The sequence below is a fragment of the Arvicola amphibius genome, chromosome 7, assembly GCF_903992535.2.
Source record: "Arvicola amphibius chromosome 7, mArvAmp1.2, whole genome shotgun sequence".
In the NCBI taxonomy this organism is placed as follows: domain Eukaryota; kingdom Metazoa; phylum Chordata; class Mammalia; order Rodentia; family Cricetidae; genus Arvicola; species Arvicola amphibius.
Genome location: NC_052053.1, coordinates 8,377,192 through 8,402,179, shown reverse-complemented (window position 1 = coordinate 8,402,179; position 24,988 = coordinate 8,377,192). Strand labels below are relative to the sequence as shown.

The 24,988-nt window shown below is 43.4% G+C and overlaps 1 protein-coding gene across 4 annotated transcripts in view; it reads left to right on the top strand.

Moving 5' to 3' along the window:
- Nucleotides 1-24,988, top strand: part of Osbpl6 (oxysterol binding protein like 6) — a 164,848-nt gene that overhangs the window by 125,577 nt on the left and 14,283 nt on the right. For 2 of the 4 annotated variants that reach the window (XM_038337306.1, XM_038337307.1), the window contains exons 11-17: nucleotides 1,762-1,836; nucleotides 5,880-6,045; nucleotides 7,688-7,821; nucleotides 17,303-17,410; nucleotides 19,487-19,624; nucleotides 23,887-23,974; nucleotides 24,687-24,940. In XM_038337306.1, coding sequence (XP_038193234.1) covers nucleotides 1,762-1,836; nucleotides 5,880-6,045; nucleotides 7,688-7,821; nucleotides 17,303-17,410; nucleotides 19,487-19,624; nucleotides 23,887-23,974; nucleotides 24,687-24,940 — 963 coding nt within the window. The remainder of the gene's footprint in view (nucleotides 1-1,761; nucleotides 1,837-5,879; nucleotides 6,046-7,687; nucleotides 7,822-17,302; nucleotides 17,411-19,486; nucleotides 19,625-23,886; nucleotides 23,975-24,686; nucleotides 24,941-24,988) is intronic. The other 2 variants (XM_038337309.1, XM_038337308.1) reach the window with 1 other exon arrangement.

Sequence of the window (24,988 nt, the reverse complement as noted above, 5' to 3'; positions counted from 1 at the left end):
TTGGGTCATGACAACTCCCTTTCTGTTGTTTGTAACTTAGGACGTGAGCTGGTTGTGAAGGAAGCCGGGCTGTGTGGCGGTGGTAGTTGGGTGGTGATCATTATTGGTGTTGATATTGTATCATTGAACTTCGCATCCATCATTCTATAATCATTGTCATCTTGAAAGAATTCTAAGATAGGTTATTTTTTTAGTTGACTACATAAAGTAGAAAATGAAGCGTGTCACCCCGGACACTGGATAATAGCTTATTCTCAGTGGGGTAGATGGCTCACCTTTCTTGAAGATAAAACTTAAATGTTAAACCTGTTTGGTCATATCTGTGCTAGATACCATTGAATTGTTGCTCTCAGAAATCTGCTGGGTAACTCACAGAGTAAGCATTTGTCTTGAAGTTTCTGTGAGGAGTATCTTTTAAGAAAATAGGCATCCAGGACTCCCAAAACTTCTGATTTTCTGGTTCTAATGAAAATCTCAATAACAGTATTTCGTCAAAAGTGCTATAGAAGAGATGTTCTGTGGCCCTGTGTTATTAATAGAGTAAGTGAGACAATAGGTCTTAGATACTGGAGGAATCAGGTAGAGGAGGAAGAGGTACACAGTGGCCAGTCAAGTTACCCATTGTTCATGTGAAGCTGACTTAGTTTCACATTCCAAAATTATACTGACATGCGAAGATGAGTCCTTCCCTTTATTACATCAAGTGTAGAGATTTTGTAGAAAGTAGATTATGTGTATATGACACATATAAATATGCAAAAGATTTAAGAACTAAAATATGAAAGTCATTTGGAATATTGAGAGAATCGGAGGTGTGAGAATTCAAACCGTTTGTCATTCCAAACAGATGAAAGTAGTCCTGGGGTTGTTGTTGTTGTGTAAGTTGTTGAGTTAGTCTGAGAAACTTCACTTTGGCTAACTGGAAGTAGAAGTGTTTATCGTCCCCAGTCTTAGAGAGCCAGGGTTTGTAGCGCTGAGACAGCCTGAGAAGGGGATGCCATTGTCTCTCGACTTCTTCAGGGCTGTGCATAGTTGCACGCTACCAAATGAAACCTGTGCTCTCTGTTTTTCATAACTGGTGGTTTTAGGCATTGGTCCCACGCTCCGAGGCACTTAAAGGTTCCCTAGCTCCCCCAAACCCCAATCTAGTAGGCCTGGCTTCCCCCTTGGGAAGCTCTTCAAGCTGAAGATCCCTGCACTGGTGCTAACCTGAGTCCCTGCCAGCAGTCTTTTCAGTAGGAGGTTGAGTAAGGGGTTGAAGAATCCTGTTTCTCTTCCCTTATTCTTTTCCCTGAATGCATTCTTTTTGCCGTTACATTTTATATAATTACCTCCCTGAGCTTGCCCGTTTTCTTCCCTACCGTTTACTGGATGCCTGTTGACTTCATACAGCATGTCATCCTGCCATCCCATGTTTCAAAAGTGGTGTGCGCGTTCATTTTGCCTTAGAATCACAGGCTCCTCATTCATGTGCTAATTCATAGCTCTCTATCTTTTTTTGGGGGGGGGGCAGGGGTGATACTCAGGAGGTGGATTCACAATGTTTGAGGGGTCTGCAGTGAGAATAAAGAACATTCCTTGTGGCATGAATGTCCCTTTGACCTGTTCCAATGCTAAATTTTTTTTTAAAAGAGAAGTCAATTACAGTTAAAACTTCCCTTTTTCTTTGTCTGACTATCTTTCACCCCCCCCCCCCTAAATCCCACTCTCTTCATCCCCACCCCGTGTTTTTACCCCTTTTCTTCTCCCATTCACTGTCAGGAAGGGCCACCTGCGAAGGGCCAGTTCAACACAATTCGGCGCCGGCAGAGGCTAGCGGCAGCAGTGGCTACAACAGTGAGTGGCTTTCGATCTCAAACGAGGACCTATGTGCAAGGGTGACTGACTTTGTGGGGGCGGTGCCACCAGTGTGTTGCGCATCACCTGTGGCCTGCCCAGCTGACGTTACTTTCAAATGGTCTCTGGCTCTCCTTGCGTGGCAGCCGTTGGACGTGGGTGCTGGTTTTGGCAAAGGGAGAGCTGGCTCATAATCCTCTTCCTCTCCTGTCGCTGGAAGAAAGGATGGAAACTAAGGTTAACTAAGTTTGACACACTGAATATGAGGCCCTGAGATGGGAGAATTTACCTAAGTTATGGTATTTTATTTATTTATTTTTTTCATACTGATGCCAGAACCTTTGCTAACTGTTTCTTGTTTTTCTAAGCAATGCCATGTTACTACAGAATAAGTTGGTCTTTTTTTCTTTTTTCTTTTGGTGTGTGTAGCAGTCTGGCTGCTTGGGAAGGATGTGAGAAAGAAGCGAGGGGACAAGAAAATGTGGATTTTTTTTCATGTCACCTCTGCATGAATCCGAAGTAGACATAGCAAGGGAAATTGTTTTCTAGGAAGACTATTGACCAGGAAACTGGGAATGTAGTATGTGAATTTAAAACACACACAGAGTTAGATGGTGTCTAATCCCTGTGCAGAGAGCTCTTTCCCCTAAGAGGCAAAACGAATGGATAGCAGGACCTAGGTTGATAGGGTAAAGAATCCCTCGTAGAATAGGAAGCAGAACAGCTCCCCACAGAATCATGTGCCAGATAAAGTCAATCTTAATATTAATTCACCCCAAGATCTTGTTCACTTCTAAAAATAATAGATCCCCGAGTTCATAGTAAGCATGGATGCTAGTTTTTATCTGTTAAATATTTTCTGAGTTAATAACGATTTTATTCTTACAAAAATTAGGCTATATTTTCAGATTGGAATTGCTAAGAATACTCATGAGAAGGTTTTGATTGCGGGCAGAGTAGTTCCTGGTGTGGGGACTGTTGGTTTTCTACTTCATGGTCAGCTCGGCAGGAGACGTGAGTGCTCAGCTAGACCACGGGACAGAATTACTTTTGCTTATTGAAACAACCAGTGACTTGGAATTAATTAGGGAACCGAGGCCTACGTTGATAGTTTTACAAATATTTGAACCAAGTCATTACTGAAATTGCACTCTGGTGCAGCGGACATATTCAAGTGCAAATTAATGAAGTCTCTGCCCCTGGTTCAATAACAGATTCTGACAGTAGACGTGTCTAACCAGTTAAAGGACCCAAGTGGAGAAATCCAAATGATCTTTAGAGAAGTAACAACATCATAGTCTGGAAAGCCAAGTTCATTTACCTTGTGAGAAGGCTAATGCTTCTTCCAGTGATACCCTTCCAAAAGAGCATGTGTGTGTGGGGGGGGTGATTGCATTTTTTCCTGGGCTCGGTTTTTAAACTTTAGATGCATACAGCGAAAATAATAAAGTTAGGGTTAGCGCCCCTTTGCTTAGAGTAGGTTTGTATTTTCTTCATTTGGAAGCAAAAGAAAAGGCTCTTTCAAACAGGAAGCATTAATGCCCACATCCCAAACCAGCTGTGACCACAGAAATTATAAAAATAACTTTGATTCTAGTGGGGAAAAAAAGGCACTGTGAACACTTAGAATAATTACGGAAATAATTGGGGTGGATGGCTACTAACCCCTCTAGGATCTGTACTTTGACTCTATACCTGAGAGGCATGGAGCGGTATCCACCACTGACTCCTTCCCACCTCCCCAAATCCAGTTGACCTGGCTGAGCCTCCCTGTTTCTTTTAGTGTCCCTCCTCTTCCCAACATGGAAGTTACCCCACATTTGAACCTGCCCTATCTTACAGGAAGCTTTTTTTGGTCCCTGGCAGAGCTGAACTGCACTCCACTCAGGCTTCGGGAGTGGAGTGACCTTTATACCAAAGATGTCTGTCTGAGGAGATGGTTCCAAAACTTATTTTTGTTGGGTCTTGCCCCTGGAATGACCCACTTTTTCCACTAACCAAAGCCCACAGAACTTCAAACTGGAAACACAGAAACGCTGGCCCCAACTATGGAACAACACCAAGACTCCCCAAGTCACTAGTACCTCAAACGTATCCTTGAAAGCAAACTGCAGAATACGAACAGGGGATTTTCACCCTGGTTGAGTAAGACCTCTAAGCTTATTATTGTTGGACACACTGGGGTTCGTCTTTCCCAGTGATCTTTGCTGTATTTGGGGCCAGCAGGTTCTTACAAATTCCCTTCTCTTTTGACTTATTTGTGGGTGTGTTTTCAGGACATCCCCTAACATTTCCGTACCACACTGCAGCTACTAGTATCAGAATGTTCCAGAACCAGGCTTCCTCCCTGTCATAGGGCTTCTCAGAAGCCTTGAGGTTCTTTCCTGAGCAGAGAGAGAAGCCCAAATCCAGCACTGAAGATTCTCAGCTCTAAGCATGGGGAGCTGGTGGCTTCCCAGTCATCACGGATGACAAGAAACTCACTACTGCTGAGTGGCCTGAAACTCTTTCCCAGGACCTTCAACACACCGTGTCTCCCAACACCAAACACCCACCTTTGTGTTTCTTAATGCTCCTTTGTCTACCTTTAATCATTTTCCACAGAACCCATGCTTCTCTTAGGTGTCCCCAAAGGCCCTCTGTCATCATTAGCACAGAAGTACCCTAGACAGGAGTCCCCAGAGCAAGGGAATACCCGTATCCCATTCTTTCCAGTGACTCCTTCCCAACTTGTCTGTCTCAAATCTGGAACGGGAAGAAGTTTTGAGCCTGACAAGATAGGCGGCTGTTGACATCTCCCAGCGCAGTGTCCCTGCTGTCCCTGCTGAGAATAGAAGATAACCCATCCCTCGGAATGCCTCGGAATGTGTGTTAGCATGCAAAGACACTTGTTGGTGGGGAAGTTTCCTGTTCTCTTCCTTTCTCAGTATCGCCTTCCCTTTGGTACCCTTCCAGAGAGATTACTCCCTGGCAGAGTTGAACTGCGTCAGCAGAGCCCCCAAGCTAGTAGCTGCCCAGAAGATATATACTTAAGTGTTTTACAACCCATCCCCAAGCCAAGATCTGCCTCCTTCCTGCAATGGAAATATGCAAATTCTCCAGGGAGAAAGAGTTATAATTTCAATTGTAGAAAATTCACTTTTTGTAGAGTCTATGATATGGCTCCTCAGGACAACTGAACACCTAAGATGAAGAGAAAAGTTACTTCTGGTGGATTTGCTAGAAGAAGTCTCATTTTCATTTCCCCAAAACGATTGGCCAATAGCATTTGTGACCCTTGGGTTGATCCTTCTAAAAGGGACGAGAAAGTGGTTTGCCTTCACCCAGCACAAGGCCAATCCAGATCCAGTCCAGTCAGGGAAGTTTTTGTAGCCACTGGGAACGGCTATAGTAATAATGCAACCTTTACTACCTAATGCTTTGCACCGGTGGCAGGTTCATAAAGCACATTCGTTACAGATCAGTATCGTGTGTGGCACAGCAGGGCAATGGCAGTGTTTAATCTGTGAATATGTATTCTAGCGAGTATATCTTTAGATGGCTGAGTCTCTTTAAGCCATTAGTGTATGTAATATAAACTTGGGTTTTTTTTTTTCTTTTTTTTTCTTTTTTTTTTCTGGTGGCTGTAGACCAAGTGAGTCTTCAAGTGTGTTTTTATATATTTATCAGGATTCTGCCTAGGCTCAAAGACAAGTGAACATAAATTGCACTCAGTGTGAGAACAGGTCCACACATCAAGATTCAGGCTTCTTTTCTCAGCCACTTATTTTTTCGGGACGAGTGAAGGTTCAGAGGTCTGCTTTTTCGTTCCATAGTCATTATTCTTTGTAAGAATGAAAACCCAGAGAGTCCTGCACATTCTTGAACTATCAGAAACAAGACCCCTTTCCCCAACCTACACTGCTTGCAAAATAAATGAGGACTGAGGGTCTCCGAGCATGCCGTCAGAAAGCAGTGTATAAAGATAGGAAGAACCTTGTCTGTGTAGCGGATGGTGGAACAGGACGTGGGGACGCTTGAATAATTTACACCTTCCCTTCCAGGTTCCCTTCAGCGCCACCATGTCCCCAGTGCGTCTGCATTCCTCCAACCCCAACCTCTGTGCAGATACTGAGTTCCAGACCCCTCCTAGCCACCTCACTGACCCTCTGGAAAGTTCCACGGATTATACAAAGCTACAAGAAGAATTTTGTCTGATCGCACAGAAAGGTAACACAGCAAAGTGTTTTCTCGGGCTGTGGCGAATTGGATAGAAGGTCGTTGTTTTATGGCATCCAGGTTGACACCCGGGTCACCGTGCTGCTCTTTAAGTTTCCTGTGTCCGATATTTACAGCACAACCAGATGTCACTCCAATTTCATAATCCTAAAACAATTGTTTTATTACTTTTCTCTATGGACGTGTCTGTTGATACTGTCTCCTAACGCCTCACAAATGCATTTTTAATTGCCTTGTTAAACTGGATGCTAATATCCTGATCAGAGCCAGTGGTATTCTGTGCAGCTCGGGATCAGAGCCAGTGCCTTTGCTTCTGGGCTGGGGTGGCAGCAGTTGGAGAACGATCGCGTTAGGTGAGCACAGGGAAAGGGTAAACTCCATGGCATCCCCAAGAGAGCTTTGTTTGGTTAGTCTTGAAGCTTCCAAGAAACTCAAGTTTCCAGACTTTGAAAGCCTCTGTTAAAACTACAGGTTTTCTCAGCAGACATACAGACCCTCCATGCAAGGGGGACAAAACGGCAGCTCCATGCCTCACTGGACTCTGGAAGGGCATTGTGAGGAGCTTTTAAAGTCAACAGTGGGATTAATTCCAGGTGTTGATGGAATTCCTTTCAGTTGATGGTGCATTGTTACCCATGAATTAAGAGACTGTGAGACAGGGCATAGCTTTTTTTCAAAAAAGGAAGTCTACTTTGGAAGACTTCACACACTTTGAAAGACTATTAATATAAAAATAGGAATTCTTAGCTCAACCTTTTGTGGTTCAAACCACAAGACTGCCTCAGATTTTACCAGTGTAACTTGTTAGATATGTAGGCAATGGAGAGAAGCGTTGTTCCTGTTGTTGCTTTTAAATCAAAGCACGTTTGGCACCTAGACACTTATTGCTGATAAAACAATGCCAGGAGCCGGGCGGTGGTGGCGCACACCTTTAGTCCCAGCACTCGGGAGGCAGAGGCAGGTGGATCTTTGTAAGTTCAAGGCCAGCCTGGTCTACAAGAGCTAATTCCAGGACAGGCTCTAAAGCTACAGAGAAACCCTGTCTCGAAAAACAAAACAAAACAAAACAAAAAAGCCAGGGTTGCTTTTTAATCCAAATCATTTCCCACGCCAAAGAAGCCAGTCGGGACTCCTGGATCCACTGTCTGCTTTATGTTAATAGGATTCACAAAAGACACGTGCGGGGGTGCACTATGAAAATAACTGTGTAATAACTCTTGAGTTGCGTGACACTTTAACAGAACGGCTCTAAATATTTTCATCAAACATGACAGACAAACATGCTTTCTTTTCCTTCTTGAGATGTAAGTTAATCTCTAAGTATTGATGTTGAGAATTGATGTTGATATTTTGTATGTTGCTTCCAAATCTGTGTTGGCTCATCTGGTATGAAATATAAAAATCTCCATTTTTAATTAATTACAGTTGCATATTCTGAGTATGGATACTCAGATGATTCTCTTTAAGGCTAGTTTTTATTTTTTTCTAAAGGCTTATGTTTTTTTAAGTCAGACCATAACCTAGTCTTTCTGGAAAATGTCTCGACACCTACCAGCTAGTGTCCAGAAGTTGACAGCCTCTGTGTTCGTTCTGCCACAGTTACTGTTTGTTTCTCACTTTTCTCCCTGCTCAGTGCATTCTCTTTTGAAGTCTGCATTTAATAGCATCGCTATAGAGAAGGAGAAGCTGAAGCAGATGGTTTCCGAGCAAGACCACAACAAAGGCCATAGCACACAGATGGCCAGGCTCCGGCAGTCACTGTCACAGGTAAGCCCAAGTGTTTTCTTGTGCATGACCCCCAAAAGATGCTAGGGGAAGGAGCAGGGAGGAGGCCAGCAGCACTGGGGATGGCATGTCCCGCTGACATTCTCCCAAGACATTGCAGAGTCAGCATTGAATAGTAGTGGTTTTTTTTTCCTAAAAAGGTCAAGGTAAGAGTGAAATGAGCAATAATTGCTGAGTACATATAAATTGGTATTTTTGACTGCTTGTGTTAATGTCTGGGGTCGTTTGTCAGATAGCTCCTGATTTTTTTAAAAAAAAAAAAAACAAATTAAACAGGCATTTATACATGAATTGCATGTTTAAGGAATATTCCAGAATATATTCAGTTCAATGATAACTAGAACAAAATCTACTAGGGCTTCCACTCTTTATATTTTTCCACTTAGATTTTAATCTGTTGAAAGTTACTAACGACTATGAATAGGTAATTAATAGGTAAATGGGTAATTACTAATTTCATATTTCTTTTCTAATTTGCACTCTTGGGATTTCCTTCAGTTTATGCTCCTGAGCTAGACTTCTATATTTTTAGCATATGCCATATTTTATTCTACTAATAGTAACCACGCCCCTGTATACCTCAGAGTTGAGGTTTCGATTACAAATTCTTAAAAGCCACACATTTCTGTAATAAATATTTCTTCAGACAGTCCTAAATTGCACCCAGTTTGAATCCTTTGAGCATGTGATGCTGTTATGTGATTGTTTTTGTGACAACTCAGTGTTTATATAAAATATTGTTCACTTCCTGGCGCCTTGGATCAGAGCGAAGGAGCCAGCAAGTCATGGGTAAGTGGTTCTCCGTGTGGATCCGACCCTGCTTGAATTTTTTCCGTAGTCCTGAGAAGTGAAATGGGACCTCTCCTCACTGTGGTTTGCGTACCCGACCTGTCCGTGTTTTCGGTATTCGGTCTCCTATAATGGCATGCCAATATCTAGGCTACACGTTCCCCAGAACCACGAAACACCACCAGCTGAGGGACATATGAGGCTTCCAGTGCCAATCCAGGGCCTCGGGAATATGTGCGTCACCATAGCGCCTGTCTGGCAGCCTGCAGAGGACTTCACTCATAACCGGCAAAGGTTATGACATCTGCTCACGTCAGTGAATCCTCTCAGTGCTCCGTTAATATTAATTGATCTTCCAAATCAATTATGAATGGACCATGGAGAAGAAAGGTCAAAATAATAGTCAAACGAACATGTAGATGTCATCTTGAAGACACATAAAATACACCCTGAGCCCCGGAGTGTTGTATTTTTTTCTCTAGTATGTTTTATGATGTTAGCTTAGTGACATAAATATATTGAACATATACTAAGAAAAGTAAGAAAATTTGTTTCTTGCTTGCCGCTTGCTTGCTTTGTTTCTCTCTCATTAAGACAAAGAATTGGCTTGAGGTCTGGGGATATGAGGAGGCTGACCAAATGCTTGCCTCGCATGCACAAATAGCCCAGGTTCAACCCCCAGCACCACATAGAGTCAGGCAAAGAGATAGATGCTTTACAATGCTAGCACTCAGGATGTGGAAGCAAGGAGACCAGATGCTGAAGTTCTTTCTTGGCTACATAAAGATTTTGAGGTCAGTCTGAGATTCATGAAACCCTGTCTCAAAAAAATGGATAGAAATGACTAGGAAGAGAGATTGGAGTGGTAGAAGATGATTTGTTCATTCAGGTATACATTTAACTGACTAGATAGTATGTAAGATATGGGATATCACAGACCTGGTTTCCAGGAAGCTCATGATCGTGTTGGTAAGTGAACACTGTCCACCCAGGAAAGAGTTAAAGGGACCACACTGTGCCATTCACAGCAGGACTTGGTGAGGAGTGTTCCAGGGTTCCAGTTGTTGAGAAGCAAAAGATCACTGAGCGGAAAGCACAGGCAGGGATCTGACTTCCCCAGGAGACAGGTCTGAGGGGATGAAGAAGGACCCCGCCCTAAAGTGACAGCAGTGAAACCCAACCATATGCACTTCGAGTTCAAATAGTTCCCGCCCTTGAGAGATACTTATTCGCATAGTGAGTCAGAGCCTCAGTAGATTTTTCTTGGACTGTTTGGTTTAGGATTGTTAAATGTCTATTTTCCTCCTAACCAAAAGGCTCAAAAGATGTGAAAATAGTTTGGGACTATCAAGACTGTTGCACCTTAGCCACTGGAAAATGTGATGCTTACCTTTGTGTGTCATAGCTTTTGGCTACGGTAACATTATCGTGCCCATCTATACAGTTCAGCTGAGACAGTCAAGCACACATTGGCCACTTCTGCCATCACCGCTGTGTGGTGACTTCTGTGTTAGGCATTCAGTTAACTGACAGTTACTCTTCTGTAGTGAATTGATCCTGATATTTTGAACACCTAATAGGGGTCTAGAGAATTTGGTGAATGGGGAAGTTACTCCATGGGTAGTCATGAGATGGTAACCATCCCATTGAGACGCGAAGGAATAAATTTATGCTATCGATGATAAAGAGGCTTAAGGAAGTTTAACTTCCAGAAATTGGAAATATGTGGCATTCGATATGTATTAGAAAGATTAGCCAGGTATCGTAGTATGGAGAATGGATAACACAGAGGCACTACCAACTGGTCAGACTCATTATCTGAGATAATTTCAGACTGTCTGACGATATGTGTGGTAATATTCCCAAAGCAAAGACCTTTCATGGTTGGTAGAGCAAGGGCTGGGTTTAAGGCACATTATGGGATCGACATGGCCTGGTGATCAGCTGAACATTAGAAGGGGGCTGGGAAGCAGACTCCAGCCTGGTTTGATAACATGGCAAGTGAGTTCTTTCTCCCCAAAAGAGGGAAAACAGAAAGGACATATTTACCAGGCTTGTGATAAATGATTCTGTAGAAGAGGTTAAATATCTGTAGGTCATCTAACAGACAAGTGGATATATATATATATATAATATATATTATATATATATAATATATATATATATATATATTTCCATCTTGAGGGGCAGAAAGAGAAGTAGGAGATCTCAGCATCTCAGGGATGTTGAGGATGCTGACGGATGGTATTTTCAGGTGGAGCAGAAGAGGACCAGTGGAGCTGGTGATTAGTTCTGGTTACCATGGTTGTGGTAAAACACCATGACCAAAAGCAACTCGGTGAGGAAAGGATTTATTTGTCTTGCATAATCTGAATTGCACCGTCCATAAAGGGACGCCAGTGCAGGAATTCACACTGGCCAAGAACCTCGAGGTAGGAGCTGATGCAGAAGCCATGGAGGAGTTCTGCTTACTGGCTTGCTCCTCATAGATCTTTAGTGTGTGTGTGTGTGTGTGTGTGTGTGTGTGTGTGTGTGTGTGTGTGTGTGTAAAACCTGAACCACCAGTCCGGGGGTATACCTACCCACAATTGGTGGCTTGTCCCACACCAATTACTAAAGAATGCCCTACAGTCGATCTTATGGGAGCATCTTCTCAGTTGATGTGCCCTCCTCTCAGGTGACTTTACCTTGTGTCAAGTTGATATCAGACTAGCCAGGATCAAGTTAAGAGAGATTCTCTGATGGAGATCCGGTTCAAAATGCCAGAGGAATTCAAGTGATGGCCACTAAGATCAAGGGTAGATCATTTCCTGGCCCTTTTGACTAAGCTCAAGTGGAGACCATTGGTAGAGCTTTGAGAATCTTTACAAGGGAAAAACTTTAAAGCATCCTCTCATCCTCTTTACCAGTAAATAGCATACGGGCTGAATGACGTTCTTGACTATGGTAGTCATATCAGCATGTGTTTTGTTCTATCAGGAGCCAGAAGAAGATGAGATACTGAAAGTAGGAGACAGTTGGGGCATCGTGGCCAGCACTTTTTGCACTGTCCCACCTTGAATATCGTACTTAAGACTATTTGTACCAAATAGTATTTGGTAAAAGTACCAAATAGTTGGAGTACAGTCTTAAGTACATTGACTGTAGTACTTAAGACTGTAAAAGTACCAAATAGTTTGAGATAGTTTGTCTCCACACCCTGTGTATTTTCCTATCAGCATAACTTCACATTAAAGACCCCTTTAGTCCTTATACACTGTCAGCAGTTGGACCCCCGACATCTTCCTCATGATCTCTCCTACAGAGAAGGAAGGAGAGAGATGGTAGTGAAGTCATTTAAATTGACTGACATTATTTTTTATATATAGTTTATATTTTATTTGCCATAAGTCCTATTTGATAAGATAACTGATGATTAAAATGGTGCATTTTCGGGAAAGCTATTCAGTATATATCATATAAACTTGACAAATTCTATCTTCCTTTACCAGGCACATAGCATATGAAGTAGATGAGATTAGCATTCTCCACTCTGTATCTGGCAAACATTGTTACCTGCCTTGAGTAAGCAGAAACTTACAAGGCTGGAGAGACCAATAAATTCCTCTTCAGACACAAACGCAACATAATTGTTTAATTTTACCCCTCGTGAAATGTCACTTTCACATCCATGACAAGCAGAGATGTTGAACGTACATGTGTAGCACAGGACATTTTCTTTGGCATCTGTCCCTTTTAGGTGACCTTACTCTATATCAACCTTCATTTCATGAACACCAAAATCAAATTGTGTAGTAAAACTAAGACAGCTTCGGCACTCTCGATTAACAAAGCGGTAACGTGCCGGGGAGTGTGGGGGTCTCTCCCACAGCGTAGTATGCTGTGTTACTGATGCTGGCTTGGTTTCTCACCCCGAGAATCTGTACACAGCTTGTGCTGAATACAGTGTGAAGTGAGTCCGTACAAATGTGAGCCACAGCATCCGACCCGTCCACTCCAGCTGGAATTACTATATGTCACTTCATCAACATGCCACAGTCATTAAGGACATCGTTATTTTGTGCATTGTTGAGAGAGAGGGGAAAAGGCATTGCTGTCAACCGAGCTGACAGTGTGCTTCCGAGGCTCAAGGCTGTGGGGGGAGAATGCGCACTTAGAATTATTGAAGTGTGTTAAGAATGAGACTGTAAACAAAAGGTTGGCTCGAGGCACATATGGCATAATTTAACACCCCAGCCACACTATCTGTCACCCTCCCTGTCCGCAAGATTACACAGACCGCAGCTAGGTACTCTGTAATGGGAGAGAAACCCCATGTCTACTTATGTTTCTGAATTCTGCAATTCTCTGGGAGTCCAGGAAATCTGAGGGTATGAAGACGTTTTCCGTAGAATCCTTTACCATTTTTTAGCTACGTATCAAGTCTCCATGGTAACCCATTGTCTCTGTGGGTCCATGCTGATACCACAACGTCTTTGCCGTAGTAAAACTCTGTCCCTACCTACGTGTCCAATGGGAAACCATTGCTACAGTACAGCTATCAAAATCGTGTTTCTAAAGAGTTTGAAACATGTGTTCATGACCAGAGCATAAAGTACAGGTAAGAAGTGAAAGCCGTTCACCTGGGAAACAATATAAAAAAGCTAGGAAGAATGACACACTGGTGTCCCCAGTCCGGTAGTATGTTATGAATTCAAAACATATTAGACGCTTTCATTTTCTAAATATAACAGTAATTTTAATTGGGAAAAAAGCAAGGCTATTTGTGCAGAATTTGGGTTTTGACTTTTTTGTACTAATCCTCTCACTTCTTTTGAAGCAGCTTTACCTTTAACAAAGGGTTTGATTGTGTGAAAAACTTTGCTGGATGTTATTAATCCTCCTCCAGCTCAGGCTGTTTCCTTCCCAGAACCCACAATTCCACATAGTCAAACAATCTTGCCAGTGTCTCCCTGAGTCTAAGTTAAATTCCCATCTGTTGTCTGAAAAAGTTGGGATGTAAAGGTTCATTATGGTACTGCTTTTTTTAGGTGTTAGACATTGTTATTGTTTGAGGACTGGAGGCAGGGTTGGGCATGCTCTGTGGGGTCTTTCACACAGTCTAGAGCCACTAGTGAGTGCAGATGGTCCCTGTATGGCTGCTTAGTGAAGACCGCACAGTGCTGGTTCCTGTTGGCCTTGGCCCCTCTGTCCAAAGCATAGCAATACTCTTTCAGGCAGGCCTCCATAGTTTCTCTTGCTCAGCGGCTGGCACCAGTGGCTGGAATCTGCCTCCCTTTTCCTTGCTCTGTTCCTGTTTACTCTCCTTGAACACATTCCCAAATTATTTTTATCATCTTCCGTGGTCTTTCATGTTATTATTACTCCAATGGTGTTTCCTCTTTCAATACCTGTATTCTTCAGTATTCTCAATTTCCATGATACTGTTAGAAAATGTGGTGCTGGTCCCTACTGCAGAGGGACACTATGCCCAGTGCTCAGGCTCTGGACTGCAGCCAATTTCCCAAGCAGACTGATGATCAAGGCAAAAGGAGGACCCAGCCTGAGAAAGATTGCTAAAATGGGCTGACGCATGCATGGTGGCCTGCTTGAGTTTGCCAGAATCAGAGTGACTTAGTTCTGCTTCCTTTGTATCAAAGAACAAGTCTTGCATCTACCACTGCATATATATTATCAGGGAAGTGCTTTCTTTCCCATATTTGCTCGGACTTCCATGGGGGGGATGCCTGTTTGAAATAGAAGTAGGATTTAGTCTTGGACGTTGGTTACAACCTTGAAATTTTGAAGTAGTAAGATGTTGTGCTGCCCATAAAAGTAAAATCCAAGCTTTTATCTTTCATACAGTGTCAACATATTGTCAGCAAATTATAATTATTCTCCATGTATAGCACATATCCTTGATCTTAAGTATTAGCAATAATTTCAGAGAACTTACTCTTGAAGTTTGAAAAGCTTAAAAGTAAAAAAAAAAAAAAAAACAAAATGAAGACTGTTTCTTCTTCATCTCAGTAAGGAACACACTTAAGATTTTTCTTTGGTGACCATAATACCTGTTTGCTACCCAACTGAGGAGAAAACAGAGTTTTAACACTAGGAAAATTAAAGATGTGGGTGAAAAACATCTGTCTCCAGACCATCCCAATAAATCTCAAAGTAAACAGCACATACTGGGAAAATGCCATGATTTTTCCTGTTAGGCAGCCAGTGCTCTTTCTGTCCAGGGCCGGCCCTTAGAAGTATAGGAAGCTCCCATTCCGGTACTCCCGATGTAAATCCCAGAAAACCATCTGACTGGGATTATCTTACACCCCTGCGGCTGTGCTGTTGTTCTTCAAAATGGTACCCTAGAAGCACTGTGCACGATTTCAAGTTGGCATTTTATTCAAATTTGAAAAGGGCTTCGGAAGTCACCCGTCACAGCAGTGACTTTGTAACTAAAGAAAGCACAGCCCTTAGCCCTGACGTGTTAGCGCACGTCTGTAATCCCAGGTATTCAGGAGGCGGAGGCAGGAGAGTTCCAAGTGCTGGCATGGGCTATTTAGTGAGGCCATGTCTCAAAAGAGAAAGTAAGGGGAAGGAGGGAATGCAGACTCCCAACAGCGTCTGTGTCTCAGGTGGACACTACGTCCGGAAGTCCAGGAATCCTCATCTTGTCGCTCCTAGAATTTTTCCCATTGTGTAATTGCCAGAAAAAGAAAAGGTTGTCTTCACATTTAAACAAAAAAGAACTCTTTTCGCTCATTTCCTACCGTATTAATACTTACAGGTTTCCTTGGATGCCTTCCATGTGTCTGTAGGCAGATCACATTTAATGCACATTGGCCAAGAAGAGCGTTTAAGTGAGGTCTTTAATGTTTTTTAAATCCCCAGAGGGAGTGGTTTGCAGTATTCCTTGTAAATGGGGGAAAGAGTTTAACATTCCCTCCCTGAACAAGGGCTTTGCTTACCCCTTCCTGAAGGTTGATTCGTGAACACCATGCCAGTGTCAGCAGGTGGGGTCATCTGAAAAAGAATGGCTGGTTGGGATTTATGTGAATACCTCCGGTCAAGACTGGTTCACCCCATGCCTTGCCAAAGCCCTCCCACTTACTAAGTGTGGCTAAGTAGGTTTGGCCCGAACACTTCAATAACTCTGTGTACTTATGGGCAAAGGGGATACCTGAATGAACAAGTGAGCTCGCCACAAAGGATGAGCCTAAAGCCACCATTTTTTACGTACACACATCTCCTTCCTAGTATGTCCATGGTTTCCTAGATAACCGGGCATTTTCTCCCTCTCCACACATGAGTGCTGTTGAATCAGTATCCACCTTCAGTCACCAGATTCTTGTCACACCAGATCCGATGTGTCGCTGTATATCATGCCAATAGTCTTAAAGGCTTTAAAACAAAAGCTCTAAGTGATTCTGCCCTCAAAATGCAAAACTGGCATTTAAGGTAGGAACTAGGCTTGGGAAAGGCGAGGAAAGGCAAGGTAGTCTTTACTCTGATTCGTGTACGCCTTGCCCAGTGTGGGGGCCAAATTTTGTCCCTCATGTTTACAGAGTGTTTGGATGGGTTGAATTACAATTATCGAATTCTACTTGGGCTTACATTGGTGTACCATATCCATTGATATGAGTCTCCACATCTGTTGATACTCTACATGAAGCAGAATGCACATTCCCCAGGGTAGACACCCTTTAGTGAGCCCTGGCATAGAGCGTCTACTCTAAAACATCCGTGTCCATTTCAGAATTCCCATTTTTAACGGGAAGGAAGAGATTGCCCCTTCTTTGCACAGGCCTTGTCCCCACACACACACATTATACCTGAAAATTCTAGTGAGCCGAATCCTGAGACAGAAACGATCGCGTTTCCACCCATCGGTGTGAAGTGCGGAAGGCTCCCCACGCTTTGTGCCCAGGCGGTCCTGTAAGGGGCACGCTTATGTGAAGCTGTTCTGTTCTTGTATTAGGTACACTCACTGCATGTGCTAGACTGTGTAAATGGTGTTTGGCGATGCTTATTCCTGCTGTTCAAAGCGCTGGATGTACTGGAAATCGGAGTTGGTTTGCTGTTGGACTTACGTTCTTATGGTTGTCCGTGTCCGTGCTACCCAGCAAAAGCACATTCGAAGTTACCTCTGTGTGTTCGACTGTTCTGCCAAGAGGGTTAGTTAGGAGAGCCTGAAGAAACAAAGCCCTCCATTTCTTTCAATCATTCTGAAAGATAATAATACACTCTAAAGCCAGCTCATTGATTATCCAAGTATTTTTGAGATGATGACCTGTCTCTGAAACGAATCCTGAACTTTAAAGAGTAGAACAAAAGAAAACTAGGAAGGAATCAATAACTTTCATCCCAAATTGCACAAGGTAATATATATGTGGTGGTAGACTGGTCTTGGATGTAATAAGTCTGCCTCTATGGAGGAGAAAAATCCATGTATCATTTTTATGAAGCCCATTAAATACTTCAGTTCCCTAACCTACTTAAGTAGTGCTCTTATATTACAGAAAGTTAGCGGCATAACTCGGAGCCATTTATTTCCTTCTTAACTGATATGGTCCAGCGCATGGTAAAGTGTGAGCTAGGGCCTCTCCAATGTTGTTGTCTCAAGTGGTCCCTTGTATTTGCTTGTAACACTTGCCTATTAATTTGCAGTTACAATTGCAGTTTTTGTTACTTTAAGGCACTCAACCAGAATGCTGAGCTCAGGAGTCGGCTGAACAGAATACACTCAGAGTCTGTCATCTGTGATCAGGTTGTCAGTGTAAATATTATCCCTAGCCCTGACGAGGTAAGGCTCATTTAGGAACAGTTATAGAACATCTATTTTATAACATCTGAATTACTACATATTTTTGCTTATTTTAAACCGTTGTTTTCCATTAATAATATCTTCTCCATAAATACTCGTGTTGCAGACAGCTCAGTAGTCTTTGAATTAAAATATATGTGTGCACTTGACATCATGATTTCCTGGTGATCGCTGTCTCTTTTCATTTATTTCTATCTTCACCTGATGTCACCAAATATTTAATTTATATATCTATTCCAGCTTGTTTATTTTCTGCATCTGTGTTTTGTTCCCTTTTTTTTAACATGTTTATTAGCACCAAATGTCTGATGAAATGATGAAAATAGTTTCAGCTGGACAAATTGTTAAATAAAAACTGCTTAAAGGTTTCTTTGAAAGAAGTTATCTAGGAAAGAAGTTATATCCAAAGCCAGCAGGGACTGGCAGTGTGGTAGGGTGCTTTCCTAGCGTCTGGAGGGCCTTGGTATGGCTAACAGGTGACGAGTCCCCGCTATGTGCTGGGTACTGCCCTAACCAGTTCACGTCATTCTCAACGACCTCTACATAGAATAGGTTGTCCTATTTTTTTATAATGAAGAAATGACATGAAAATAGAAAAATATTTAGAATGTAGGCTAACATGTGTCTAAGATTTTGTAAAGTTACTGCTTTATTAATCGTGAGAAATTAAAGCTGTGTATATGGCAATACGTCTAACAAAATGAGAGCTTGAATTAATGCTAAGGTCTTATTTGCACCCAAACCATATATTTTGCTGTGAATTTTACCATAAATCAGACTCAGGCATTCTGCTTGCACTACCCCAAGGCATCCCACCATTGACTTAGGTTGTCCACTGTCTCCATTCATGCTTAGGGTCCCACTGGGCTCCAGTCACATTTAGATCCAGTCGGTTGCTCAGAATCTAGTAATAGTTCTAAGTCTTATCACTGAAAAAAAATATTTAGATCCAGCAAGGTGATCCAGCGAGTCAATCCGCTTGCCACCAAGTCTGATGACCTGAGTACAGTCTCCAGGGAACCCCATGGTGGTAGAGAGAACAGAGCACTGTAATTTGATCTCTGAACCAGCCCCCTACACCCATGTATGTGTGTGTGTGCCCCATAGTACACCCAATGAATAAATGTGATTTTGAAATTACTTAATAATTTTTAATTGGAGTCTTCACCCTGAAAAGTGAATTAGAATATATACAATATTCTTAAAATTAGTTCTAATTCAATTTATCTTCCTTGAAAGTAGTCGTTTGTGCCTAAGCACACATAAACAGTATTTTACTTGAAATTACATTCAGTAGTCTAGACATGTTTAATTAGTTTAAAATCTATGATTTGATTGGAAATCAAATTATATATATATCCTATTTCAGAAATTAGTCTTATACATCACCGTGATCTTAGTTGTCTCGAGAAGTTTCTGTGAATACTTCTTGAGGTTTAATGTACTGCTTAAACCAACGGTTCAGGTCGTGAGCCATTTGGGGGTCGCCCATCAGATATCCTGCACCTCACATCAGGTATCTACGTTACAATTCATAACAGTAGCAAAATTATAGTTATGAAGTAGCAATGAAAATAATGTTATGGTGGGGATCACCACACGTGAGGAGCTGTGTTAAAGGGTCGCAGCATTTGGAATGTTGAGAACCGCGCTGGCTTAAACTATGACTAGTAATGACGGACCTAAGACCACAGTCAACTCATATTTTTAATAGAGGTATCACCTGTTAAATTCCATTTGCTACCAACAGAGCATGGACTTGAAATCAAATTGTAACATCACCATCTTTTAATACTGCCTTTGGGCGTCTCTAGACACAGTAGTGGCATCATATATGGTGGCAACTGGAGCTTGGCCACTAGTGTTAATGGACAGTCTGGAATTCTCTAGAAATCTAACAAACTTGGAGGACTAGCAGTGCTAATAGGAGGAAAAGCCTGATTCTGTCATATGCTCCCTCTCCTCTCTCTCTCTCTCTCTCTCTCTCTCTCTCTCTCTCTCTCTCTCTCTCTCTCTCTCTCTCTCTCTCTCTCTCTCTCTCCCTCTCTCCTAAAGGCCAGTGAGCAAATCCACGTCAACCTCCCTCTGTCACAGCAAGTGGCCAATGAGAGCCGCCTCTCCATGTCAGAATCTGTGTCCGAGTTCTTCGATGCCCAAGAGGTGCTTCTGTCTGCAAGTTCATCAGAGAACGAGGTAAGGGTCCTGGGTGCGTCCATCTCATTTGCCTGCAACTGTGAGTCTGGGCAAAGACTGCCAGCCTCTGTGTTTCTGGGCTGTTATAGGTGTTTGTTTTTGTCACAGGACAAAGCTCACCTTATAGCAGGGCAGAAGCGTGTAAGCTACCATGGTACTTCCCGTTTCCTGAGCACTTCACGCTGCTTCTGGGCTGTGACTCAGGGCTCTAAAATTGGATGAATAAAGGGAAATAATCAAAAATTCATACATGTGACAAAGTAACCCAGCCATTGTTAGCAGAGTTCATTGCAGGGACCATGCGGTAATACAGAAAGAATGAGAGAATTAGAAATCTTTTCGATTGGGTAACTTAATATTTCTCCAAGGCAAATCTAATCATGTCCCAAGCCCCAGTATTCTTAGGATAACAACTCAGTTGCCACACAAAAATGTTAGTAATCTGATCTCTGTACTCAGGTGCAGCCTCTTGTCTCTTTTTGTTATAGATCCTTCCAATAGCCAAAGGATTCCTGAAGTTATCAGTTTGCTAAAGAAACCATATAGTAACTAAGAGAGGTAGTCTTTTGTATGACCCACACTGGAAAGAACCAGACTGCGTACCTATCCTTGTGCCCTGTGTTTTAGAGGTTTTCACAAAGAGTAGCTTTTAGTCCTATCTTTTTCCTGTGTCACAACACTCAGGAGTTAGCCAGGAAATAAACTCAAATGATGGTCACTGTGAGTCTCTCAGGGCTGTCCCTCCTCCTTAGTCAAGGTATGGCTCCTAGGTCCACCTCATCTGCCTTAGTCTCGAGAACCCCGTCAGAGACTTCCCAAGCCTTTACGCTGACACACTTGGAAAGCCCACCTAGCAAGGCAAGGATTGGTGTATGAATTCCCATCACAGCTGCAGGGTCTGTGCAAGTTGTGTGTTCTATACCGCAGCTGCCAGTGGAGACGGGGCCTTTGCCCTCGCTGTCTATGCTGGCAGGAGCATTTCTTCCAGAAATATGTCTGTCATCTTCTCCCCGCATTCAGCCTAATCCTTCCTCAGTAGACACCTTCAGGGAAGGCTGACCCCACCTCAGCACGGTGCTGCCGGTTCCCTCTCCCCACCCCCAGCCTTCGGTAGGCCTTGTTTGTGTTTCCCTCCCAGTTACCACTCCCCAACACTATGCCCCATCGATTCCATTTGTTTGTTGTGTGTTTCCCCCTCTAGAATACAGGTTCCATGAAGGTGGAGACTTTACCACTTGGTCTTTGGAATAGTCTAGTGAATTCAGAACTGGCACTCAATAAGTATTTACTAATGTCATGAAGGGAAGAGTTTTTTTTTTTTTTTCCAATCCATTTCCCCACTTCTGGGAAGTGCCCATATCCAAATTTCCCTGACTAGGGATGTGGTCTCTACCAGTGCATTTACTTAATGAGTCCTCAGCTCCTTTTAAGAAAACTATCTACTAGAAGCTACATCAATGGTGTTTGAAGATGGCCTACTTCTTTCCAGAGTGATCAACCAGCCTAGTGTCTGCTTTAGAATTTGTATCTACAGGGACATGCCGAGTCCCATTTAGAAAATAATTCCTGAACTATTTTTGAACCTTAAAGTTCAAAACAAAAATATTCGACCCCAGCACTTTTAGCTCACGGGGAAGAAGACCGACCTTGATAACACCGCAGGGTCGCCCAGCCCCAGTTATTGCTCCACACACTGAGGACTTGCACACCTCTGACCATGTCCCCTGTCCCCTCGGAATTCTGCACTGGCGACAGTGTACCATTTGTGGCCCAGTTTGGGAGAGCTCAGACACCAGAGAGGAAGAGCATGCTTCCACATGGCTGTTTCTTTAACTAATGCTAACAGTAAGCATGCTCGTGATAGATGTGCAGTTCTGGTAGGCACTGGTTTCCTCGTCTGTAATCAGTGAGATCAGCTTCTTCTGGAGGCATTGGGTGGAAGAGATTGACTTGCCCTTTTCCCTTTCAGGCTAAAGAGCTCAGCTTTACTGAGCTTGACGGTGTTCCCACTACCTCTCTTCACGGTGAGAACCGTGGAGACCAAGCACAGAGGGAGATTATAAATCAGGAAAAAAAATATTCTTAAATTGCCGTGTTTGTAGACTTCACATGCAAAAGCAAAACCCCCTGTTGTTCTGCCCCAAGTGTGCAGTCCTTCGGCCGGGGTTTACCGTGGGGAAACAAACTCAGGAAACAGAGCCACATGAACTCTTTTCAACCCTCTCTTTTATTTACTTAAGTGTGTGTGTCTGTGTATGCATATGTGTATGCATATGCCTCTGGGTGTGTGTGTTTGTGTGCATGCGCATGCGTGGGTAGAAGTCAGAGGTCAGCGTCCGGTATCTTTTTCAGTTTCTCTCCATCTCATTTTGAGACACATATCTCCCTGAGCCCTGGTGCTCATTGGTTCGGCTAAGCTGGCTGGCCAGCTCTGGGTCTATTGTCTCCTCTCCTCCGCTGCTGTGACTTTGGGCACATTCACGACACCCAGTTGTTCCATGGGTTCTGAGAATCTGATCTCAGGTCTTTATATTTGTACAGCAAGCTCTCTACCGACAGCTCAGCCCCTCAACCCTAATTTAAAAATCGTCAGTAAATCTAGAAATATTAGAAATTAGAAATAGCTTAAGCCATTTTTCACGGCGCAGGAGATCAAGCCCAGGGCCTTGCACATGCTAGGTTAGCTGTCTATCACTTAGCTATGCCCTTAGTCCTAATAGTTTTTACTATATTCAAATTTAAAACTTTTCAGTAACAAAATGCTGACATAAAGCTTAAAAAAAAAAAAAAAAGGTGAGGAGAATCAAGATGGCGATGGCGCTCCCTGGTAACCAGTGCAGCCTGACAGCCATGCTCAGTGTTCTCAGCAGCAGCAGCTGTAGCCTGGGCCCAAGCCCTGATCTCTCCCAGGAATAAGCATCTCTCCTCTGGCCTGGTGAGGTGGAACCCAGAGAGGGCCACTATGATGAGAGGAAGCTGTGAGGGATAGCAAGAGAACAGCACTCACACCCAGCAAGCACAGTGACTGGGATCATCAAGAAACAGATGCTGGATACCAGGTAGCACCTAGGCAACAGTACATAAAGGGCCCAGACAACAGCTCATCCACTCCCAGCAGGGTGCCATAGGAAGTGAGAAAGTAGCTGGTGGAGCGATGGGAGAGAAAGAAGAGAGTGCATAGGTGGTGAAGAAATGAAAGATGCAGTTTGTGGGCTGGGAAGTGAGGTGGGGCAGGAGATGCGGAGGCAGTTGCTGTCCTTGCTCCTTGGGAAAAGCTGACTTACACTGCCCATCAAGAGTCAGTAACAAATGCATAAATAGGGTTGACCTATTAGCTCAGGCTTCTTATTAACTCTATATCTTACATTAACCCATAATTCTTGTCTTCATTAGCCACATGGCTTGGTACCTTTTATCAGTGAGGCATTCTCATCTTGCTTCCTCTGTGTCTGAGTGACGACTGCAGACTGAGCCTTTCCTCTTCCCAGAATTCTCCTGTTCTGGTTGCCCCACTTATACTTCCTGCCTGGCTCCTGGCCAATCGGCATTTTATTAAACCAATACAAGTGGCAAATCTTTACAGGATACAAGACCATTGTCCTACAGCATTTCCCTACATCTGTGTAGCATCTTCTCATTCACCTCCCTAAAGAGAGCTGTAGGCATCTTCTGGAAAACCAAGTCTTGACTCTATGCACATTCCCTTGCAGTTTGTTGGGTTTTAATGACCCTTCAGGTCGGCATGAAAAGCCTATCATCGCTGCTGTGCCCTCTCTTGTCTCCCTACACTATGCCACTGTTTACTTCCCAGCAGTCCTTGGGTAAATGTTTCCCTAATGGTTCTTCCTTTTGCCTCTCTCTTCTTCCTGTGCCTCTCCCTCTTATAATGACTGGGCAACTCCTATTCTCTCTCTCTCTCTCTCTCAGATACCTCCACACCTTCCACTCAATAATCCTGCTCTGGGCAGCCTATCTGGAGTCCTCGGGGTAGAGTCACAGGCCTCCTATTATGTATATGTTACTGTGTTTTTCTTAATTAAGCATTCTTGTCTCCCCCAGCCTAGCTGAGGAGAGACATCAAAACAGGTTCCTCCCTAACTCCCTGTAGAAGACACTCAAGTATCCCTTGAATATGTTTTCAGGGTGACGTCTGCTTCTCATTTCAACAAGACTGTGTTACTTCCAACCATTGGATGATCTGAGTTTTCAAGGCAGGAATCCCGAGGGGCGTCCTCACCACCTGTCTGTCCTTCCTTCCTCAGGCCTCTGATGATGAGTCCTACGTCAGCGACGTGAGCGACAACATATCTGAAGACAACGCCAGTGTCGCCGACAGTATTTCTCGGCAAAGTATGCATCGCCTCGTTTGAGCGTCCGGGTTGTTCTCTCTGCATGCCAGATTACAACCCTGGTGAATTACTAGCCAGGCATTCCCTTCTTCTGTTCACCAATGGTCCCCCTTCGGTTAGTTATGGATAGCTTTTCTGTTGCATAATCTGTCATAATGTTGTAGCATCTGTGAGGTATGTGGTTAAGTAGAGAAGATGTACATCTTGTTCAGACCCAAATGTCAAGTCCCTCTCATTAAAATATGCATGCACACACACAGAGAAAGGGAGAGAGGGAGGAAGGGGGAGGGAGAAAGAGAGAGAGAGAGAGCACGCTTTTTATATATTTGAGTATATTTAAAACTTTGTTTAAAACGTACTCTGATGTTTTTTGTTTTGTTTTGTTTTGTTTTTTGGTTTTTCGAGACAGGGTTTCCCTGTAGTTTCTAGAGCCTGTCCTGGAACTAGCTCTTGTAGACCATGCTGGCCTCGAACTCAGAGATCCGCCTGCCTCTGCCTCCCAAGTGCTGGGATTAAAGGCGTGCGCCACCACCGCCCGGCGTACTCTGATGTTTTGCTTGTTGTTCTCAACTTCATATAGAAATGATCCTATGTATTAAGGAGGCTGTGATTAGATTATTACAGTCAGAATTCTATGAAGGGCTCTCCTTTCCACTCAGATTTTATGAACCAGAGAGGGGACACATCACTCACTGTCCTTCTTCCTCTCCCAGTCCTGAATGGGGAGCTCACAGGAGGTGCCTTCAGGAACGGCCGCCGCACGTGCCTGCCTGCTCCTTGCCCTGACACCAGTAACATTAACCTGTGGAATATCCTGAGGAACAACATTGGCAAAGACCTGTCAAAGGTCTCCATGCCCGTGGAGCTCAACGAGCCACTCAACACTCTGCAGCACCTCTGTGAAGAACTGGAGTATAGCGAACTCCTGGACAAGGCCTCGGAGACCGACGACCCCTACGAGAGGATGGTGAGGAAGGGCAGGACTGAGCGAGGCCACAGCCATCGTGTGGACAGC